The following is a 24,325-nucleotide window of genomic DNA, read 5'->3' as shown; positions in this document are numbered from 1 at the left end:
CGCGCGTTCGTGCCTCGCCTTTGGAGGTTTGGAACCACTTCTTCCAGCCATCGCAGGCTCGCGATGTCGTCGCACGCTGACATCTCACACCAGACTATTCCAGAGTACGAACGGAACAGTTATGAAGCATTAATGGCCGCTGTTGAGAGACGTTACGGAGGCGAGCATAGGAAACAGATATACCAAATTGAGTTGCAAAACTGCTACCAAAAAGCGAATGAGACTTTGCAGGAGTTGCGTCGGATGTCGAAAGGCTGGCCCATTTAGCAAATGTGGACGCAACCGTGGAATACATCGAGAGGGTAAAAATCCAGACCTTTATAAATGGCATACGGGACGTGGAAACGAAGCGAGCTACATACGCAAATCCAAAGCCAACAGTTTCTGAAACTGTATCCCATGCACTGACTCAGGAAACAGCGTCACTTTTGAGTAAGCCCGCATACAAAGCTCATCGCGTGGAAGTAGAAAAGCCAGATTGGGTAGACATAATTTTGGAAGCACTGACGGGATGACAACAAAAAAATGCCGGAGTTATGAAATGTTTCAAGTGCGGCAACCCAGCTCACATTCTACGTCATCGCAGCACCGGTCCTAATAGTTCCAACAATGTGGGTGGCCGCAAACGCAGAACTGAAGGAGATGAGCAAATCTCCAAGTTTACTCAATCGTTAAACTAAAGCGAGTCAGCGGCAAGGAGTGACAGCTATCTCCCGCAATTGAACGCCCCATAATCTCTATCTCGCAAATTGGAATAAGGTCCAGCAATCTTACCATCGGGAGACGTGGGCTTGGAAGGGAACGTTTACTGACTGTAGAAACGGGTGCATCTCATTCCATCTTTCAATCGGATTTAGACAACGAGAAGATAAGACCATTGCATGGAGCAAGATTGGCTACAGCCACTGGAGTAGACACCCAGGTTCTAGGAGAAGTAGCATGTGAAGTCGCAATTGGGAGCGTCACGGTACTACAGAATTTTGTAGTGGCAGAGATTGTTGATGCAATCATAATTGGAGTGGACTTCTTAATCGACCAAGGCATCAAGATAGACATGCAAAGCAAGACGATGCGATATAAGAACATGGATGTGCCACTTAATTTTGGCTACGAAAAAGGCTACAGCAGTAAACAAGTGCTGGTGGAGGAGAATCAGCAAATACCACCAAAATCGGAGGCGGTCATCTGGGCAAAGATTGATGGATATTGTGGAAAAAACAAATTGTGGGCTGTCGAGGCAGCAAACAAATCAACAACGAAAATACTTGTAGGAAATACCCTGGGTAGAACTAAACAAGATGGACGTATTCCGGTACGAGTACTCAATGAGTTCAAGTCACCATTCAAACTGATACTATATTGGGAAGATGCCAAGAGGCTGATGTAATTATTAACTGTGAATAGATCCAGCAAAACGTTTCAACAAGCAACATTGATCTTTCAAATGACATCACGGAATGGACGGAGGGTATAGAGGAAGACTATCAGAATAAGGCAAATCAACTGCTCCTAAAGTACGCAAATATATTTGACCAAGATGGCTCCAATCCAGGCCGCACCAATGTTGTGAAACATCAAATTGGGACTGGAGATGCGAGGCCGAGCCGTCAAGCTCCTCGTAGTCTTTCACTGGCGAAGGGGAAAGTTGTGAGTCAAATTATACAAGAAATAAGCGACAGCTAGTCCATTGAGCCAACGGTGGTACTTGTGAAGAAGAAGGATGGAAAAATGAGGTTTTGCGTGGACTACCGGAAGTTGAATGACGTTACGAAAAAGGATAGCTACCCATTGTCAAGAATTGACGACACTCTGGACTCGCTCTCTGGTACGAAATGGTTTTCCACACTGGACTTGAAATGCGACTACTGGCAAGTGGAAGTGAAGGAGGAAGACAAAGAGAAAACAGCCTTCAGTGTCGGTGCTGGTCTTTGGAAATTTACAGTCCTTTGGACTACGTAATGCACCAGCTACTTTTTAAAGATTTATGGATCAGGTGTAATGTATCCAAAGTGACTGCATACATATCTACACACATAACATACGCGGTGTCTAAGTTGTTTAGTCTGTAACTAAGAATTTGCAGACACCGCGTATTCCTCTACTCCAACATTTCCACACGCTTTCAGCTAGTGCATTGAAGCAACTTATGAATGTGTGTACGAATGTGTATGCATACGATTGGCTACATGACTTTTGTTATTTTGTTAGACTTAGTAAGAATGTAAGAATTAAGAGTAAATATGTATATGTTTATGTAGTAACTAAGTAGCGCATAAGAATTATGTGTAAATACGATGAAGTTTTTATTAATAACGAAGATTCGGTATGCGGCACTCAAGGGCGCCACCTCCTTAAATAATCTTGTTTAAATATTTAGGGGTATGGTGCCTCCACCCAAATAAATAATTTAATATATTTTACACAGGTACTGAAAGGGCTACATTGGAAAACATGCTTAGTGTACTTAGACGACACTATCGAATAGGGAAAGAACTTTAAAGAACATCTTAAGAATTTAGAGGAAGTTTTCCAGACAATGCCTGGCGCTGGTCTGAAACTAAGTGCCAAAAAGTGTTCGCTGTTTAAAAAGGAAGTAAGTTATTTGGTTCACAAGGTAACGACAGAGGGCATCTACACTGCGAACGAAAAGATAGAGGCTGTAAAGGATTGGCCAAGGCAACATAACCTGCTTGAATTGAGAAGTTTCCTTTGGCTGTGCACATATTACCGCCAATTTGTACCAAAATTTGCAAGCGTAGCCCATAGCCTCCATGAGCTTACAAGAAAAAATAAAGCTTCTGAATGGAAGAAGGAGCAAGAAGTGGCCCTCCAAACATTGAAAGAGCGTTTGTGCACTGCCCCAATGTTGGCATATCCGATTGCAGGAGCAACATTTATTCTAGATACAGATGCCAGTGAATATGCTATAGCAGCCGTTTTATCACAACTGGTCGACGGACAGGAGATTTCAGCCGACGAACTGGAAAACCAGAGAAGAACTATTGCGTTACACGCAGAGAGTTGCTGGCATTGGTAGAGTGCATTAAACATTTTCACAAGTACCTCTACGGGCAGCGATTCCGCATCACGACAGATCGCGTTGAAATGGCTCCTACAGTTCCGTTATTCAGAAGGTCAATTGGCACGGTGGATCGGGCGACTACAAAGCTATGACTTTTACATTGAGCATCGGAAAGGTAGTACCCATGGGAATGCCGATGCAATGTCACGAAGACCATGTAATTTGGAATGCAAACACTGTTCGAAAGCTGAGGCTAAGGAAAACATCATAGATGTCCGGCTTATGACTATAATGTGTTCGGATGAAGGGGCCATGGAACAACTAAGGAAGTGTCAGCAAGAAGATACAGATCGGTCACATGTTATGCGAGGGCTCGAAAGAAACGAAAACCAAATAAAGAGATGTCAGCAGAGAGTCCTATTGCAAAGTCATATTGGAACAGTTTGGATACAGGATGGTCAACGTAAGAGGAAACTAGTAGTTGTTCCCAGGAAAAGGATTCCTGATGTTCTCAACGAGCTACATAATGGTCCAAGTGGAGGTCATCTGGGGATCACGAAGACGCTTGAGAAAATTAAGCAGATATTCTATTGGGTTGTTGCCGTCAGTCGGTCATGGAGTGGTTTGCCAACTGCGAAGTTTGCAGCAGAGCGAAGGGGCCCGAATCCCCAAGTCGTGGCCAGATGAAGCAATATAACTCAGGTGCACCATTTGAAAGGATCGCTATGGATATCGCAGTTCCATTTCCTACTAGCAACCGCGGAAACAAATATGTACTGGTGGTTATGGATTACTTTAGCAAATGGCCAGAAGTATACCCAATCCCAAATCGAGAAGCTGAAACAGTATCAGAAGTGTTTGCAAACAATTGGGATGGAGGTGTACCAATGGAGTTATATTGTGACCAAGGCAGGAATTTTGAAGCAGCTGTGTTCCAAGAAAGGTGTAAGACATTGAGCATTCGAAAAACACGGATACAGTTGTATTGCATCCTCAGTCCGTTGGTATGGTGGAACGATACAATAGAACCTTGGAGGAGCGCTTGAGGAAAGTAGTGGACAAGTTCCATAAAGAGTGGGATACATACATATCATTATTCTTGATCGCTTACCTATCGGCATTGCATGAAACAATGGGCGCAATTTTTGGCAATGACCTTCGACTGTCAGCTGATTTGATGTTTGGGATAAATTCCGATTCGGAGAGAAATACCAAGAAATCCACTGGCGTCTTGGAGGAAGAGATGAAGGAAATACACGATGTTGTAAGGCAACGAACCAAGATTATGAGTGACAAGATGAAAGCCAGATATGATAAAGCAATTAATTGAGAAGGCTTTCGGGAAGGAGATTTGGTGCTGTTATACAACCCACAACGAAAAAATGGTTTGTCTCCGAAATTACAGTGTAAGTGGGAAGGCTCACACAAAGTTGTAAAACGAATCAACGATGTAGTTTGCATCATACAAACCATTGGCTAACCACGAAAGAAAATGAAAGTGGTTCATTTGGAGAGGCTGGCAGTGTTTAGATCGGGACGAGCCGTCTTAGGTGGAGGGCAGTGTGGCGAATTTTAGCATAACTAGACTGTTAGTAAATAAAGGCACAACAACAATAAAGCAAGCTGCCACTCTTGTGTACACGAAAACATCAATTTAATCCATTTACACGTGTACATAAAGGCGACGAAGAGATATTCCACACACACAGATGTAGTCATCGCCGAAGTAGTTACTCATACATACACACGCATATGACCAGTAGAAAAGCATTAACTACAAATATACATGTGCATATATAGCTGGTAACCAAGCAGGAGATACAACAGTTGCAAAGGTGAAACGTCTAGACCTTTGGAGAAATATGCGGAAGAGCAAATAGATAGAATAAAAGCAGCGCAAGCTGACGAACGAGTAATCAGTTTGAGTTAAACACGCTTTTGCTAAGTACTTGATATTGAAGTATAATTGTACTATTCCCAAAGTAATCTAAAGAAAGACCACTTTGAAATACTGAAAATTGCAGTGAATTTTTCTACAGTTTAGCGATTCGAACGTTAGCAGAAAGTTTGAAATAAGCGGAATTTCCCCGAAATTCGTTCCAATATAAAGAAAAGTGTAGTCATTTGGGTTGAAAGAAATTTTTTTCAAAATTAAATTTTATAGTCAAATTGTTTTTCTTGTTTCGTTCTCGATAAATTGCACTAAAGATGGCGCAACGCCGAAACCGGTTTGTCTCCGGACCAAACTTGACGAGGAATGGCGGGAAATGGTTCCAATTCAAGTAATTGCTGTATATTGGAACAATTTTCCATCATTCCTTGTCAAATTTAATTTGAAAACGAACCGGGTTCGGTGTTGTGCCATCTTCAGTGCTATTTTTTGAGAACGAAAAGGGAAACTAATATTTTACCTATGCACTTGGTATTTGAGAAAAGTTTCTTTTGACAAAAGTCTTCACTTTTGCACCCTATCGAAAAATCAACAACATAAAAGACAACATAACTTTCAACTAAAACCAAAAGATTTGACTGCAATAAAAAATACTTACCATAGATTACTTATTTTGAATTCTTCTGCTCTATACGCCGTTTCATCTGGCAATGTATATAAATACATGAAATTCATTCTTCGGCAGCGGAACTCCCAAGATTCGTCGAGGAACATTCCACGTTGCATATACCAGATACCTTCGAACTGTAAATAATTAAAGCATAACGTTGCTGCGCTCACAAAAACAGTTATGTGTTTTTCAGTAACTTTTCAGGAGATCAAAAAAACTTATTTCTGGTGTCCATTTGCAAAATTTTGCAAATGTCGTATTTTGAAATATTTTATGGAAAGTACGTTATTGATGTGTGAAGGAAAAAATCATTATTTTTAACCCATTACGACGTGATAAATATTTGCGCCGTTTTATAGCACATAGCTGCAAACATGATTCAAATTTGCTTTCGGCGGTAGGGAAATGCATGCAATTTTTGCCGTTATCTAATCTAATCTAATCTAATCTAATATAATATATCTAATCTAATATATATTATAAATGGCAAAGTTTGGATGTTTGGATGTTTAGATGTTTGGATGTTTGGATGTTTGGATGTTTGGATGTTTGTCCAGACGTTTGTCTTTGTGACTCAATCACGCAAGAACGGCTGGACGGATTCATATGAAATTTGGCATGCATATAGCCAATAGTCTAGAAGGATCTTCTAGCTATGATTCCCAAGGCAGTCGGTTCTATGTACCGGAGCGACTCGGGATTTCTCCCGACCAAGGACTGTCATTTCAGTGTAACCCCATTTAATTTGTTTCGTCCCTCCCATAAATTGTCATCCTCCCAGCAGCTCCTTGCAGCAGGACTGCTCCATATTCTCTTGCTCCGGGAAGGTATCGAATCCAATCCGGGTCCGTCTCCTGACCCCGGTCCTGAGAAATGGTTTTGCTGCATCTGCCGGAAAATAATCTTTTTAGGACGGTCATACTCTCTTCAGTGTGTCTCGTGTAAGGGATGGTTGCATCGGACAGGTTGTTCTGGGCTTGATCCCAAAACCCGACGTCCACGTAACTTTTATAAATCTTTTGTGGCTCCTTGCTGTTCACGCCCAAGGGCGCCTCGTAGTCTACGTCTAAGCGCCCCCCCATTACCTTCCAGCAGCCCCGCTGCTCAGCAAGCCACAACAAGTACCCGCTGCTGCTCGCGCCTTACGGCGCCAACAACTCAAACAGCTGCTACCACTCATAACTACAATCTTCGTAGTAGAGTCGGAAGCAATGCTGAGCAACAGCCCCTGCCCCCGTCTTCTCCCCCCCTCTTCTCCGGCAGCAATCGTGTAGGTCAGGGAACCAGACTCTTAGTCCCTACCTCCGTTTGCACCGTTTGCCAGCACAGAATATATATGTTTGCGACATCCGCCCAATGCAGCTCCTGCCTTGGGTGGTGCCACTTTCCTAGATGTTCTGGTCTCCGCGACGGCAACCCCTCGACGGGTTTCATCGCGCCATGTTGCCAGGTCGCAAACCCAAATCATCCGGGTACCCCAATGCTTGCCCAAGGACGCCCAGTCCCAGGGCCACAACAGCAATTGCGTCCTGGCCTTCCTCAACCCAGGCGAAGTCACCCGTCACTTACCCCCAGAGTGGCGACGTCTCCCCTCATGCACTTCAGAATTCTGCAGTTAAACTGTAATGGACTAACAGGGAAGATTACGGAGATAGTCAATTTCATGAAGCGGCACAACATCCGCATTGCTGCGATTCAAGAGACTAAACTCACAGCACGATCTGCATTGCAGACCTGCTCTGGGTATAATGTCCACAGAAAAGATCGCGAGAGCGGAAATGGAGGCGGCCTCGCGTTTATAATACACCACTCTGTGCAGTATCACATATTTGATCCTGGCATCGACCGCAGGGACAACGTCTTAGAACGTCAAGGCCTATCTGTCCGGTCAGGCGATGCAAACCTAGAAATCATTAACATCTACATCCCCCCTGCCACCTGTTGCCCCGGTGGATACCGCCCTAATATCAGAGCCTTACTCACTGGAAACAATCGCATTATTTTAGGCGACTTCAATGCCCATCATGATCTATGGCATTCAAATTTGCGGGCGGACAGTAGGGGCGAGATGTTGGCGGATCAAATAGAAGAAACGACGTTCTGCACAATAAACGGAGACGCCCCCACACGTATGGTAGGAAGCTGTCACAGTTCGCCAGATATCTCAATCGTGAGCGCAGAACTCGTAAACTGCGTCAACTGGCAGCCGATGGTATCATTGGCATCCGACCACCTGCCTATACTTGTTTCGCTCGAGCGTACCGCCGACTTCATCGTCACCGAAAAACGCACTTTCATAAACTTTAAAAAAGGAAAGTGGGAAGAATATAAATCCTTTACAGACAATCTCTTTGCTGCCCTCCCTATCCCGACTGATGCCCGCCAAGGGGAGCGTGCCTTCCGCAAGGTCATTGAATCCGCCTCGGCACGTTTCATTCCTGCCGGGAGAATTCCCGAAATCCGGCCCCACTTCCCGGCGGAGGCCGCAAACTTAGCGAGAGAACGTGACCTTATAAGGCAGCTTGATCCAGGCGACCCCCAAATAAGGGATATAAACCAACGCATCAGATTGCTTGTGGATGAACACAAGCGGGCGAAATGGGAGGAGCACCTAAGAGGTTGTAACCTCTCTACCGGTGTGGGTAAACTTTGGTCCACCGTAAAGTCCCTATCGAATCCTACTAAGCACAAAGACAAAGTTTCCATCGCCTTTGGTGACAAAGTGCTGTCGGATGCGAAAAAATGCGCGAGCGCTTTCTGCCGACAATATATAATGCATTCTACGGTCGACAAAGTTAGACGGAGGGCCAACAGACACGCACATAAACACAAATTCAGCGCGTCAATAATCACCATCACCGCTAAAGAGGTTGAGGACGCCATTGGTCGCGCTAAACCATCCAAAGCAGTGGGCCCAGACGGCATAGCCATGCCGATGCTTAAAAGCCTAGGGAAAGAGGGTTTCAAATATTTAGCGCAGGTCTTCAACCTGTCTCTTTCCACCTTTGTCATACCCGAGAAATGGAGAATGGCCAAGGTGGTCCCGCTACTAAAGCCTGGTAAACCAGCTAACATAGGAGAGTCGTATCGTCCGATATCTCTCCTATCGCCAGTAGCAAAGACGCTCGAAGCCATTTTGCTCCCTTATTTCCAAGCAAATTTGCAACTAGCCTCCCATCAGCATGGCTTCAGAAAACTCCATAGCACTACCTCCGCGCTAAATGCCATCAGCACCCAGATAAATTGCGGTTTAAATCAAAACCCCCACCATAGAACAGTACTCGTAGCGCTAGACCTATCAAAAGCTTTTGATACGGTCAACCATGGCTCGTTACTGCAAGACCTGGAAGGGTCTACCCTTCCCCCATGTCTTAAAAGGTGGACCGCAAATTATCTGGGTGGTCGGCAGGCATCGGTGCTATTTAGAAACGAAACATCAAAGCCAAGGAGAATTAAACAAGGGGTGCCACAGGGTGGTGTCCTATCCCCACTTTTGTTTAATTTCTACATATCTAAGCTACCTTCACCACCGGAAGGAGTCACAATCGTTTCCTACGCCGATGACTGCACAGTAATGGCCACAGGCCCAGGCCCACAGATCGATGAGCTATGCAATAAAATAAACGGCTACCTCCCTGATCTCTCCAGTTTTTTCGCCTCGCGAAACCTGGCATTATCACCGACTAAATCTTCCGCGACCTTATTTACAACATGGACGTCCCAAATATCGACCATTTTGAACATCCACGTCGATGGCTCTACGCTACCGTCTGTCCTACACCCCAAAATCTTGGGTGTGACGTTTGATCAGGATCTACATTTTGGTGAGCACGCAGCCGCAATTGTTCCGAGAATTCAGAGCCGTAACAAAATCCTCAAATCCCTTGCTGGCAGTACCTGGGGAAAAGATAAAGAAACGCTCATGACTACATACAAAGCAATTAGCCAGCCAATTACGTGCTACGCGTCACCCATATGGTCGCCAAGCCTAAAAATTACCCACTGGAAGAAGCTACAGGCCTGCCAAAATACTGCTCTCAGAATTGCCACGGGCTGTCTTCTTATGTCCCCAGAACACCATCTACATAATGAGGCGAGAATACTCCCCATCAGGGAAAGAAACGAGATGCTGACCAAACAGTTCCTGTTGAATACCCAGAAACCTGGGCATCCCAACAGACATCTGATTGACGAGCCAGCACCGCCTAGGGGCTTAAGGAGTCATCTCCGTAAGCATTTTGAGGAAATACGGCATCTGAGAACACAGCCGTATGAAGCGAAAAAACATAAGCAGGTCCTTGGTGAACTCCACAAACAGGCGTCGGACCTTTATGCCGGGAATTGCCCGGTGAACCCAGTACTCAAAGTAAAGTATCCAAAACTTGCGGAAGAGGAACGCATACTCCCCAGGGAAACGCGTGTCACTCTGGCTCAACTTCGTTCTGGATACTGTAACAGGTTAAACTCTTACCTATCCAGAATCAACCCCGACATACAAAATGTATGCCCCGCTTGCAATGTGTCCCCACATGACACCAACCATCTCTTTAATTGTAATGTGGAACCAACGCCTCTAACACCCCTTTCCCTATGGTCCACCCCTGTTGAAACAGCAAGTTTCCTTGGACTCCCGTTAGAGGATATTGATGACAGTTTGTGATCGGTCGCGTCTGTTAGGTGGGGCGAAGCACTGCTACAACAACAACAACAACATCTTCTAGCTATATTTTTTTGAAAAGGGGGGATGTCCCCGCCCCCTAGGAACAGTTATAATTTAGTTATTATATTTTTTTGTCTTTGCGACTGAATCACGCCAGAACGGCTTCACGGATTTTGATGAAATTTGGAACACAGACAATACTCTACTGGCGAAATTTTTTTCGAACATGGAAAGGAGGGCGGAGGTCCCACGACCCTTTCGAATAATTACTTTTTAATAATTTTTACACAGTATAACTTAACGTATGCTGACCTTCACCAATATTACAAACTCAATGGGAGAAATAAGTCGAGGGCCTACAAAGTGAGCAGTGATACACCCCCCCCCCCCCCCTCCTTTCCCCTCTCGTGCAAAATCTATAAATTGTTATAACTCAATGTAAATTTTGTCCTAAAATCAATAATTTTTAGTATCTGGCTCATACAGATCGAGATCTAAACAATTTTGGAAAAACGATCAGTGGTACTCTCCTCCTCCCGCCATCCGCCCTCCTTCAATTGTTTTTATTAGCACGATTTTATTAGCTTTACCTGTATGTTTCTTTGTAACTCTTCATTCGCTCCAACGCGCCTGTTGCCTTATTAACATGGTTTTATAATTATCTTCACCCTATTTGTAATCCCGTTTGGGTCATATCGAGACCCTTCAGGGATCATTTCTGGATGGTTTTCGGGATCCGTCCGCGATCCCGCCGGGGTCATTTCTGGACTTTTTCGGGACTCTTCCGGGATTATTTTGGGACCCTTCCGGGATCATTTGTGTATAGTTTTCGGGATCCGTCCGCGATTCCGTCAGGGTCATTTCGGGCCTATTTCGGGATCATTTGGGGTACCTTCCGGCATCATTTCTAGATGGTTTTCGGGATCCGTCCGGGATCCCGTCGGGGTAATTTCGGGACTTTTTCTCGACTAATACGGGATCATTTGGGGACGCTTTCGGCATCATTTCTGTCTGGTTTTCGGGATCCGTTCGGGATCCCGTCTTGGTCATTTCGGGACTTTTTCTCGACTTATACGGGATCATTTGGGGTAGCTTACGGCATCATTGCTAGATGGTTTTAGGGATCCGTCCGGGATCCTGTCTTGGTCATTTCGGGACTTTTTCTCGACTGATACGGGATCATTTGAGGACCCTTTCGGCATCATTTCTGGATGGTTTTCGGGTTCCGTCCGGATCCCGTCAGGGTCATTTCGGGGCCCTTTCTCGACTAATACGGGATCATTTGGGGACCCTTTCTGCATCATTTCTCGATGGTTTTCGGGATCCGTCCTGGATCCCGTCGGGGTCATTTCGGGACTTTTTCTCGACTAATACGGGATCATTTGGGGACCTTTTCGGCATCATTTCTGTGTGGATTTCGGGATCCGTTCGGGATCCCTTCAGGGTCATTTTGGGACTTTTTCTCGACTAATACGGGTTCCTTTGAGGTACCTTCCGGCATCATTTCTAGATGGTTTTCGGGATCCATCAGGGATCCCGTCGGGGTCATTTCTGGACTTTTTCTCGACTAATACGGGATCATTTGGGGTAGCTTACGGCATCATTGCTAGATGGTTTTAGGGATCCGTCCGGGATCCTGTCTTGGTCATTTCGGGACTTTTTCTCGACTTATACGGGATCATTTGGGGACCCTTTCGGCATCATTTCTCGATGGTTTTCGGGATCCGTCCGGAACCCGTCGGGGTCATTTCGGGACTTTTTCTCGACTAATACGGGATCATTTGGGGACGCTTTCGGCATCATTTCTGGATGGTTTTCGGGATCCGTCCGGGATCCCGTCGGGGTCATTTCGGGCCTATTTCGGGATCATTTGGGGTACCTTCCGGCATCATTTCTAGATGGTTTTCGGGATCCGTCCGGGATCCCGTCGGGGTAATTTCGGGACTTTTTCTCGACTAATACGGGATCATTTGGGGACGCTTTCGGCATCATTTCTGTCTGGTTTTCGGGATCCGTTCGGGATCCCGTCTTGGTCATTTCGGGACTTTTTCTCGACTTATACGGGATCATTTGGGGACCTTTTCGGCATCATTTCTGTATGGTTTTCGGGATCCGTTCGGGATCCCTTCAGGGTAATTTTGGGACTTTTTCTCGACTAATACGGGTTCATTTGAGGTACCTTCCGGCATCATTGCTAGATGTTTTCGGGATCCGTCCAGGATCCAATCAGGGTCATTTCGGGACTATTTTGGGATCATTTGGGGTACCTTCCGGCATCATTTCTAGATGGTTTTCGGGATCCGTCCGGGATCCCGTCGGGGTTATTTCGGGACTTTTTCTCGACTAATACGGGATCATTTGGCGACCCTTTCGGCATCATATCTGGATGATTTTCGGGATCCGTCCGGGAACCCGTCGGGGTCATTTCGGGACTTTTTCTCGACTAATACGGGATCATTTGGGGACCTTTTCGGCATCATATCTGGATGCTTTTCGGGATCCGTCCGGGATCCCGTCTTGGTCATTTCGGGACTTTTTCTCGACTTATACGGGATCATTTGGGGACCCTTTCGGCATCATATCTGGATGCTTTTCGGGATCCGTCCGGGAACCAGTCGGGGTCATTTCGGGACTTTTTCTCGACTAATACGGGATCATTTGGGGACGCTTTCGGCATCATTTCTGGATGGTTTTCGGGATCCGTCCGGGATCCCGTCGGGGTCCTTTCGGGACTATTTCGGGATCACATGGGGTACCTTCCGGCATCATTTCTAGATGGTTTTCGGGATCCGTCCGGGATCCCGTCAGGTTCATTACGGAACTATTTTGGGATCCTTTGGGGTACCTTCCGGCATCATTTCTATATGGTTTTGAGGATCCGTCCGGGATTCCGTCGGGGTCATTTCGGGAATTTTTCTCGACGAATACGGGATCATTTGGGGACGCTTTCGGCATCATTTCTGGATGGTTTTCGGGATCCGTCCGGTATCCCGTCGGGGTCATTTCGGGACTATTTCGGGATCATCTGGGGTACCTTCCGGCATCATTTCTAGATGGTTTTCGGGATCCGTCCAGGATCCCGTCGGGGTCATTTCGGTACGATTTCGGGATCATTTGAGGTACCTTCCGGTACCATTTCTAGATGGTTTTAGGGATCCGTCCGGGATCCCGTCAGGGTCATTTCGGGACTATTTCGGGATACCTTCCGGCATCATTTCTGGATAGTTTGTGGGATCCATCCGGGATCCCGACGGGGTCAATTCAGGACTTTTTCTTGACTAATACGGGATGATTTGCGGACCCTTTCGGCATTATTTCTGGATGCTTTTCGGGATCCGTCAGGAATCCCGTCGGGGTAATTCCGGGATTTTTTCGGGACTAATACGGGCTAATTACGGGAGCCTTCCGGCATCATTTCTGGATGGTTTTCGGGATCCGTACGGGATCCTGCCAGGGTCATTTCGGGACTATTTCGGGATCATTTGGGGTACCTTCCGGCATCATTTCTATATGATTTTGAGGATCCGTCCGGGATCCCGTCGGGGTTATTTCGGGACTTTTTATCGGCTGGTATCGGATCATTAGGGGACCCTTTCGGCATAATTTCTGGATGGTTTTCGGGATCCGTTCGGGATCCCGTCAGGTTCATTACGGAACTATTTCGGGATCCTTTGGGGTACCTTCCGGCATCATTTCTGTATGGTATTCGGGATCATTTGGGGTCCCTTCCGGCATAATTTCTGGATGGTTTTCGGTCATTTCGGAACTATTAGGGGATCATTTGAGGACATTCCGGCATCATTTCTGGATAGTTTTTGGGATCCGTGAGGGATCCCGTCGGGGTAATTTTTGGACTTTTCAGATATTGTTTCGGGATTATTTTGGGTTTCCAAGATCATTTCTGGATGGATTTCGATATCTGTCCGGGATCCCGTCAGGGTCATTTAGGAGTCCGTTCGAGATCCCGTCAGGGTCATTTCGGGACTATTAGGGGATCATTTGAGGACCTTTCCGGCATCATTTCTGGATAGTTTTCGGAATCCGTCTGGGATCCCGTCGGGGTAATTTCAGGACTTTTTCGGGACTAATACGGGATCATTTTGGGACCCTTCCGGAATCATTTCTGTGTGGTTTTCGCGATCCGTCGTGGATCCCCTAAGGACCCTTCCTGGATATTTTCTGGATGGTTTTTGAGAACCGTCCGGGAGCCCGTCAGGGTCATTTCGGAACTTTTTCGAGACTATTTCGGGATCATTTGGTACCCTTCAGGCATCATTTCTTTGTGGTTCTCTGGATAAGTCTAGAATCGTGTCGTTGTCATTTCGGGTTTTTTGGGACTATTCCGGGAACTTTTGGAGACCCTTCCGTGGCATTTCTAGATGGTTTTCGGGATCTGTCCGCGATAGCGTCGGGGTCATTTCGTGGATTTTTCTGGATAATTTCGGGATCATTTGGGGATCCTGTCAGGTTATCAGCTCATTTAGTTCTTTTTTTACTCAATTACAAAAATAAAATGCATTAGACAGAAAACAAAATTTTAAACAGATAATAAGCAGGCTAACGCGAATAGCCCATATATTTAAAATTTTCCTTGCGGACGGGGCCGCGGGTAAAGGCTAGTATATATTATAAATGGCAAAGTTTGGATGTTTGGATGTTTGTCCAGACGTTTGTCTTTGTGACTCAATCACGCAAGAACGGCTGGACCGATTTGGATGAAATTTTGCACACATATAGCCAATAGTCTAGAAGGATCTACTAGCTATATATTTTTCAAAAGGGGCGTGGTCTCCGCCCCCTAGGAACAGTTATAATTTAATTATTATATTTTTTCGTCTTTGCGACTGAATCACACCAGAATGGCTACACGGATTTTGATGAAAGTTGGGACACAGACAGTAGTCTACTAGAGAAATTTTTTTCGAACATGGAAAGAGGGGTGGGGGTCCCACGACCCCTTCGAGCAATTACTTTTTAGTAATTTTTACACATTATAACTTTACGTATACTGGCCTTCACCAATATCACAGACTCAAGGGGTCAAATAAGTCGAGGGCTTACAAAGTGAGCAGTGACACCCTCCGTCACCCCTTTATCTCCCCCTCTGGTGTAAAATCTATAAATTGTTAAAACTTAATACAAATTTTCTCCTAAATCAGTAGTTTTTGGTATCTGGCACATACAGATCGAGATCTAGACAATTTTGGAAAACGATCAGTGATCCTCTCCTTCTCCTCCTGATATCCGCCCTCCACCAATTGCTTTTATTAGCACGCTTTTATTAGCTTTACCTGTATGTTTCTATGTAACTCTTCATTCGCTCCAACGCGCCTGCTGCCTTATTAACACGTTTTTATAATTAGCTTCACCTTATTTGTAATCCCGCTAGGGTCATATCGAGACCCTTCCGGGGTAATTTCTGGATGGTTTTCGGGATACGTCCACGATCCCGCCGGGGTCATTTCGGGACTTTTTCGGAACTATTCCGGGATTATTTTGGGACCCTTCCGGGATCATTTGTGTATAGTTTCCGGCATCCGTCCGGGATTCCGTCGGGATTATTTTGGGACATTTTCGGGACTATTCCGGGATCATTTCGGGACTATCTCGCGATCATTTGGGGACCCTTCCGGCATCATTTCTGGACGGTTTTCGGGATCCGTCCGGGATCCCGTCGGGGTCATTTCGGAACTTTTTCTCGACTAAGACGGGATCATTTGGGGTAGCTTGCGGCATCATTGCTAGATGGTTCTCGGGATCCGTCCGGGATCCAATCAGGGTCATTTCGGGTACCTTCCGGCTTCATTTCTAGACGGTTTTCTGGATCCGTCCGGGATCCCTTCGGGGTAATTTCGGGACTTTTTCTCGACTAATACGGGATCATTTGGGGTAGCTTCCGGCATCATTGCTAGATGGTTCTCGGGATCCGTCCGGGATCCAATCAGGGTCATTTCGGGACTATTTCGGGATCATTTCGGGTACCTTCCGGCTTCATTTCTAGACGGTTTTCTGGATCCGTCCGGGATCCCGTCGGGGTAATTTCGGGACTTTTTCTCGACTAATACGGGATCATTTGGGGTAGCTTCCGGCATCATTGCTAGATTGTTCTCGGGATCCGTCCGGGATCCAATCAGGGTCATTTCGGGACTATTTCGGTATCATTTCAGGATGGTTTTCGGGATCCGTCCGGGTCCCGTCGGGTTCATTTCTGGACTTTTTCTCGACTGATACGGGATGATTTGAGGACCCTTTCGGCATCATTTCTGGATTGTTTTCGGGTTCCGTCCGGATCCCGTCGGGGTCATTTCGGGGCCCTTTCTCGACTAATACGGGATCATTTGGGGACCCTTTCGGCATCATTTCTCGATGGTTTTCGGGATCCGTCCGGGATCCCGTCGGGGTCATTTCGGGACTTTTTCTCGACTAATACGGGATTATTTGGGGACCTTTTCGGCATCATTTCTGTATGGTTTTCGGGATTCGTTCGGGATCCCTTCAGGGTCATTTTGGGACTTTTTCTCGACTAATACGGGATCATTTGGGGACCTTTTCGGCATCATTTCTGTATGGTTTTCGGGATTCGTTCGGCATCCCTTCAGGGTCATTTTGGGACTTTTTCTCGACTAATGCGGGATCATTTGTTTTCGGGATCCGTCCGGGATCCCGTCGGGGTCATTTCGGGCCTTTTTCTCGACTAATACGGGATCCTTTGGGGATGCTTTAGGCATCATTTCTGGATGGCTTTCGGGATCCGTCTGGGATCCCGTAGGGGTCATTTCGGGACTATTTCGGGATCATTTGGGGTACCTTCCGGCATCATTTCTAGATGGTTTTCGGGATCCGTCCGGGATCCCGTCAGGGTCATTTCGGGATCATTTGAGATACCTTGCTGCACCATTTCTAGATGGTTTACGGGATCCGTTCGGGATCCCGTCAGGTTCATTTCGGAACTATTTCGGGATCCTTTGGGGTACCTTCCGGCATCATTTCTATATGGTTTTGAGGATCCGTCCGGGATCCCGTCGGGGTCATTTCGGGAATTTTTCTCGACTAATACGGGATCATTTGGGTACGCTTACGGCATCATTTCTGGATGGTTTTCGGGATCCGTCCGGTATCCCGTCGGGGACTATTTCGGTATCATTTGGGGTACCTTCCGGCATCATTTGTGGATAGTTTCGGGATCCATCCGGGATCCCGACGGGGTCAATTCAGGAATTTTTCTCGACTAATACGGGATGATTTGGGGACCCTTTCGGTATAATTTCTGGATGCTTTTCGGGATCCGTTAGGAATCCCGTCGGGGTCATTTCGGAACTTTTTCGGGACTAATGCGGTATAATTAGGGGAGCCTTTCGGCATCATTTCTGGATGGTTTTCGGGATCCGTACGGGATCCTGCCAGGGTCATTTCGGGACTATTTCGGGATCATTTGGGGTACCTTCCGGCATCATTTCTATATGTTTTTGAGTATCCGTCAGGGATCCCGTCGGGGTTATTTCAGGACTTTTTATCGACTGGTATCGGATCATTTGGGCCCCCTTTCGGCATAATTTCTGGATGGTTTTCGGGATCCGTCCGGGATCCCTTCGGGTTCATTTCGGAACTTTTTCGGGACTATTTCAGGATCATTTGGGGTATTTGCCGGCATCATTTCTGTATGGTATTCGGGATCATTTGGGGTCCCTTCCGGCATAATTTCTCGATGGTTTTCCGTCATTTCGGGACTATTAGGGGATCATTTGAGGACCTTCCGTCATCATTTCTGGATAGTTTTTGGAATCCGTGCGGGATCCCATCGGGGTAATTTCTGGACTTTTCAGAGATTGTTTCGGGATTATTTTGGGCCCTTCCAAGATAATTTCTGGATGGATGGCGAGATCTGTCCGGGATCCCGTCAGGGTCATTTAGGAGTCCGTTCGAGATCCCGTCAGGGTCGTTTCGGGACTATTAGGGGATCATTTGAGGACCTTTCCGGCATCATTTCTGGATAGTTTTCGGAATCCGTCTGGGATCCCGTCGGAGTAATTTCAGGACTTTTTCGGGACTAATACGGGATCATTTTGGGACCCTTCCGGAATCATTTCTGTATGGTTTTCGCGATCCGTCGTGGATCCCCTAGGGACCCTTCCTGGATATTTTCTGGATGTTTTTGAGGACCGTCCGGGAGCCCGTCAGGGTCATTTCGGAACTTTTTCGGGACTATTTCGGGATCATTTTGGTACCCTTCATGAAACATTTTTTTGTGGTTCTCTGGATAAGTCTAGAATCGTATCGTTGTCATTTCGGGTTTTTTGGGACTATTCCGGGAATTTTTGGAGACATTTGCGTGGCATTTCTAGATGGTTTTCGGACTCTGTCCGCGATAGCGTCGGGGTCATTTCGTGGATTTTTCTCAATAATTTCGGGATCATTTGGGGATCCTATCAGGTTATCAGCTCATTTAGTCCTTTTTTTACTCAATTACAAAAATAAAATGTATTAGACAGAAACATCTTTTTAAACAGATAACTTGATAAGCAGGCTAACGTGAATATCCCATGTATTTAATTTTCTCCTTGCGGACGGGGCCGCGGGTAAAGGCTAATCTAATATATATTATAAATGGGAAAGTTTGGATGTTAAGATGTTTGGATGTTTGGATGTTTAGATGTTTGGATGTTTGGATGTTTGGATGTTTGGATGTTTGTCCAGACATTTGTCTTTGTGACTCAATAACGCAAGAACGGCTGGACCGATTTGGATGAAATTTTGCACACATATAGCCAATAGTCTAGAAGGATCTACTAGCTATATATTTTTCAAAAGGGGCGTGGTCCCCGCCCCCTAGGAACAGTTATAATGTAATTATTATATTTTTTCGTCTTTGCGACTGTATCACGCCAGAATGGCAACACGGATTTTGATGAAATTTGGGACACAGACAGTAGTCTACTAGCGAAATTTTTTTCGAACATGGAAAGAGGGGTGGGGGTCCCACGACCCTTAGAGAAATTATTTTTCATAATTTTTACACATTATAACTTTACGTATACTGGCCTTCACCAATATCACAGACTCAAGGGGTCAAATAAGTCGAGGGCTTACAAAGTAAGCAGTGACACCCTCCGCCCGCCCCCCTTTATCTCCCCCTCTGGTGTAAAATCCATAAATTGTTATAACTCAATCTAAATTTTCTCCTAAATCAATAGTTTTTGGTATCTGGTACATACAGAACGAGATCTGGACAATTTTGGAGGAACGATCAGTGGTCCTCTCCTCTACTCCCGCCATCCGCCCTCCATCAATTGTTTTTATTAGCACGCTTTTATTAGCTTTACCTGTATGTTTCTATCTAACTTTTTATTCGCTCCAATGCGCCTGCTGCCTTATTAACATGGTTTTATAATTAGCTTCACCTTATTTGTAATCCCGTAAGGGTCATATCGAGACCCTTCCGGGACCATTTCTGGATGGTTTTCGGGATCGGTCTGGGATTACGCCGGGGTAATTTCGGGACTTTTTCGGGATCATTTTGGGACCCTTCCGGGATCATTTCTGTATAGTTTACGGGATCCGTCCGGGATCCCGTCGGGGTTATTTTGGAACATTTTCGGGACTATTCCGGAATCATTTCGGGACTATTTCGCGATCATTTGGGAACCCTTTCGGCATCATTTCTGGATGGTTTTCGGGATCCGTCCGGGATCCCGTCGGGGTCATTTCGGGACTTTTTAGCAACTAATACGGGATCATTTGGGAACCCTTTCGGCATCATTTCTCGATAATTTTCGGGATCCGTTCGGGATGCCGATGAGGTCATTTCGGAACTTTTTCTGGACTAATACGGGATCATTTGCGGACCCTTTCGGCATCATTTCTGGATAGTTGTCGGGATCCCGTCACGGTCATTTCGGGGCTAATACGGGATCATTTGGGGATCCTCTAGGGGTCGTTTCGTGACTTTTTCTGTTTTATTTCGGGATCATTTGGGGACCCTTCCGGCATAATTTCTTGATGGTTTGCCGGATCCATCAGGGTCATTTCGGGACCATTTTGGGATCATTTGGGGACCCTTCCGAGATCATTTCTGGATCCGTCCGGGATGCCGTAGGAGCCATTTCTGGATTTTTTGTTACTTTTCTGGGATAGTTTTTGGATCCTTCCGGGATCATTTCTGGATCTGTGCGGGATCCCATCTGGGTCATTTCGGGACTATTTCGGGATCATTTGGGGTACCTACCGGCATAATTTCTGGATGGTTTTCGGGATCCGTCCGGGATCTCGTCTGGGTCATTTGGGGACCTTTTCGGGAGCATTTTGGGGCTCTTCCGGCATCATCTCTGGATGGTTTTCGGGATCCGTCCAGGATCCCGTCGGGGTTATTTTGGAACATTTTCGGGACTATTCCGGAATCATTTCGGGACTATTTCGCGATCATTTGGGAACCCTTTCGGCATCATTTCTGGATGGTTTTCGGGATCCGTCCGGGATCCCGTCGGGGTCATTTCGGGACTTTTTAGCAACTAATACGGGATCATTTGGGAACCCTTTCGGCATCATTTCTCGATAATTTTCGGGATCCGTTCGGGATGCCGATGAGGTCATTTCGGAACTTTTTCTGGACTAATACGGGATCATTTGCGGACCCTTTCGGCATCATTTCTGGATAGTTGTCGGGATCCCGTCACGGTCATTTCGGGGCTAATACGGGATCATTTGGGGATCCTCTAGGGGTCGTTTCGTGACTTTTTCTGTTTTATTTCGGGATCATTTGGGGACCCTTCCGGCATAATTTCTTGATGGTTTGCCGGATCCATCAGGGTCATTTCGGGACCATTTTGGGATCATTTGGGGACCCTTTCGAGATCATTTCTGGATCCGTCCGGGATGCCGTAGGAGCCATTTCTGGATTTTTTGTTACTTTTCTGGGATAGTTTTTGGATCCTTCCGGGATCATTTCTGGATCTGTGCGGGATCCCATCTAGGTCATTTCGGGACTATTTCGGGATCATTTGGGATACCTACCGGCATCATTTCTGGATGGTTTTCGGTATCCGTCCGGGATCTCGTCGGGGTCATTTGGGCACCTTTTCGGGATCATTTGGGGCTCTTCCGGCATCATTTCTGGATGGTTTTCGGGATCCGTCCGGAATGCCGTCGGGGTCATTTCGGGACTTTTTCGCGACTAATACGGGATCATTTGGGAACCCTTTCGTCATCATTTCTGGATGGTTTTCGGGATTTAGGGGATCATTTGTGGACCTTTCCGGCATCATTTCTGTATGGTTTTCGGTATCCGTTCAGGATCCCGTCGGAATAATTGCGGGACCTTTTCGGGATCATTTGGTGTCCCTTCCGGCATCATTTCTGGATGGTTTTTGGGATTCGTCCGGCATCCCGTCGGGGTAATTTCGGGACTTTTTCTCGACTAATACGGGATCATTTGCGGGCCTTTTCGGCATCATTTCTAGATAGTTGTTGGGATCCGTTCGGGATCCCGTCAGGGTCTTTTCGGAACTATTAGGAGATCATTTGAGGACCTTTCCTGCATCATTTCTGTATAGTTTTCGGGATCCTTTCGGGGTTCAGTCAGAGTCATTTCGGGACTTTTTCGGGATCATTTAGAGATGGCTTTCAGGATTCGTCCGGGAACCCATCGGTAATTTCTGAACTTTTCCGAGACTATTTCGGGATAATTTTGGGACCTTCCCAAGATCATTTCTGGATGGATTTCGGGATCAGTCCGGGATGCCGTCAGGTTCATTTTGGTATTAGGTGATCATTTGAAGACCTTTCCGGCATCACTTCTGGATGGGTTTCGGTATCCGATAAGGATCCCGTCGGAATCATTGCGGGACTTTTTCGGGATCATTTGGGGTCCCTCCCAAGATCATTTCTGAATGGATTTCGGGATCTGTCCGGGATCCCGTCAGGGTCATTTAGGGGTGCGTTCGAGATCCCGTCAGGGTCATCTCGGGACTTCTTCGGGACTATATCGGGATCATTTCTAGATGGTTTATGGGTTCCGTCCATGACCCCTTAAGGGTCATTTCGGGACTATTAGGAGATCATTTGAGGACCTTTCCGGCATCACTTCTGGATGATTTTCGGTATCCGTTCGGGATCCCGTCGGAATCAATGCGGGACTTTTTCGGAATCATTTGGGATTCCTTCCGGCATCATTTCTGGATGGTTTTCGGGATTTGTCCGGGATCCCGTCGGGGTTATTTCGGAACCTTTTCGGGGCTAATACGGGATCATTTGGGGATCCTCTAGGGGTCGTTTCGTGACTTTTTCTGTATTATTTCGGGATCATTTTGGGACCCTTTCGGAATCATTTCTGTATGGTTTTCGCGATCCGACGTGGATCCCCTCGGTGCCATTTCGGAACTTTTTCTGGAGTATGTCGGGATAATTTAGGGACCCTTCCTGGATATTTTCTGGATGGTTTTTGAGATCCGCTCGGGAGCCCGTCAGGGTCATTTCGGAACCTTTTCGGGATCATTTTGGAAGACCTTCAGGGATCATTTCTGTGTAGTTCTCTGGATACGTCTAAAATCGTGTCGCTGCCATTTCGGGTTTTTTTGGGACTATTCGGGGAACTTTTGGAGACCCTTTCGGGGCATTTCTGGATGGTTTTCGGGATCCGTCCGCGATAGCGTGGGGGTCATTTCGCAGCTTTTTCTGGATAATTTCGGGATCATTTGGGATCCTATCAGGTTATCAGTACATTTAGTTCTTTTTTTTACTCAATTACAAAAATAAAATGCATTAGAAGAAAACAAAATTTTAAACAGATAATAAGCAGGCTAACGCGAATAGCCCATATATTTAAATTTCTCCTTGCGGACGGGGCCGCGGGTAAAGGCTAGTATATATTATAAATGGGAAAGTTTGGATGTTTGGATATTTGAATGTTTGGATGTTTGTCCAGACGTTTGTCTTTGTGACTCAATCACGCAAGAACGGCTGGACCGATTTGGATGAAATTTTGCACACATATAGCCAATAGTCTAGAAGGATCTACTAGCTATATATCTTTCAAAAGGGGCGTGGTCCCCGCCCCCTAGGAACAGTTATAATTCAATTATTATATTTTTTCGTCTTTGCGACTGAATCACGCCAGAATGGCTACACGGATTTTGATGAAATAATGGGACACAGACAATAGTCTACTAGCGAAATTTTTTTCGAACATGGAAAGAGGGGTGGGGGGCCCACGACCCATTCGAGCAATTACTTTTTAATAATTTTTACACATTATAACTTTACGTATACTGGCCTTCACCAATATCACAGCCTCAAGGGGTCAAATAAGTCGAGGGCTTACAAAGTAAGCAGTGACATCCTCCCCTTTATCTCCCCCTCTGGTGTAAAATATATAAATTGTTATACCTCTATATAAATTTTCTCCTAAATCAATAGTTTCTGGTATCTGGCACATACAGATCGAGATCTAGACAATTTTGGAGGAACGATCAGTGGCCCTCTCCTTCTACTCCCGCCATCCGCCCTCTTTCAATTGTTTTTATTAGCACGCTTTTATTAGCTTTACCTGTATGTTTCTATCTAACTTTTTATTCGCTCCAATGCGCCTGCTGCCTTATTAACATGGTTTTATAATTAGCTTCACCTTATTTGTAATCCCGTAAGGGTCATATCGAGACCCTTATGGGATCATTTCTGGATGGTTTTCGGGATCGGTCCGGGATTACGCCGGGGTAATTTCGGGACTTTTTCGGGACTATTTCGGGATCATTTTGGGACCCTTCCGGGATCATTTCTGAGTAGGTTTCGGGATCCGTCCGGAATCCCGTTGGGGTAATTTCGGGATCATTTGCGTACCTTCGAGAGATAAATTCTTGATGGTTTCCGGGATCATTACGGGACTTTTTCGGGTTTATTTTGGGTCCTTTTAGGCATCATTTCTGGATGGTCTTCGGGATTCGTCCGGCATCCCGTCGGGGTCATTTCGGGACTTTTTCGCGACTAATACGGGATCATTTGGGGATCCTTTCGGCATCATTTCTGGATGGTTTTCGGGATCCGTCGGGGATCTCGTCGGGGTAATTTGGGGACTTTTTCGGGATCATTTGGGGG

At 46.0% G+C, this 24,325-nt stretch overlaps 1 protein-coding gene across 1 annotated transcript in view; it reads right to left on the bottom strand.

Annotated features, from left to right (window-relative positions):
- LOC137236329 (uncharacterized) overlaps positions 1-5,745 on the bottom strand; it is a 40,670-nt gene extending 34,925 nt beyond the window's left edge. The window contains exon 1 of the mRNA XM_067758852.1: positions 5,572-5,745. Within this exon, the coding sequence (XP_067614953.1) occupies positions 5,572-5,699 (128 nt within the window). The 5' untranslated portion in view covers positions 5,700-5,745. The remainder of the gene's footprint in view (positions 1-5,571) is intronic.
- Between the last annotated feature and the right edge of the window lie 18,580 nt (positions 5,746-24,325).

Source organism: Eurosta solidaginis, unplaced genomic scaffold, assembly GCF_040869045.1.
Source record: "Eurosta solidaginis isolate ZX-2024a unplaced genomic scaffold, ASM4086904v1 ctg00001832.1, whole genome shotgun sequence".
NCBI lineage: Eukaryota > Metazoa > Arthropoda > Insecta > Diptera > Tephritidae > Eurosta > Eurosta solidaginis.
The sequence above is the reverse complement of the archived record's forward strand: the minus strand, read 5'-3'. Positions and strand labels throughout refer to the sequence as shown.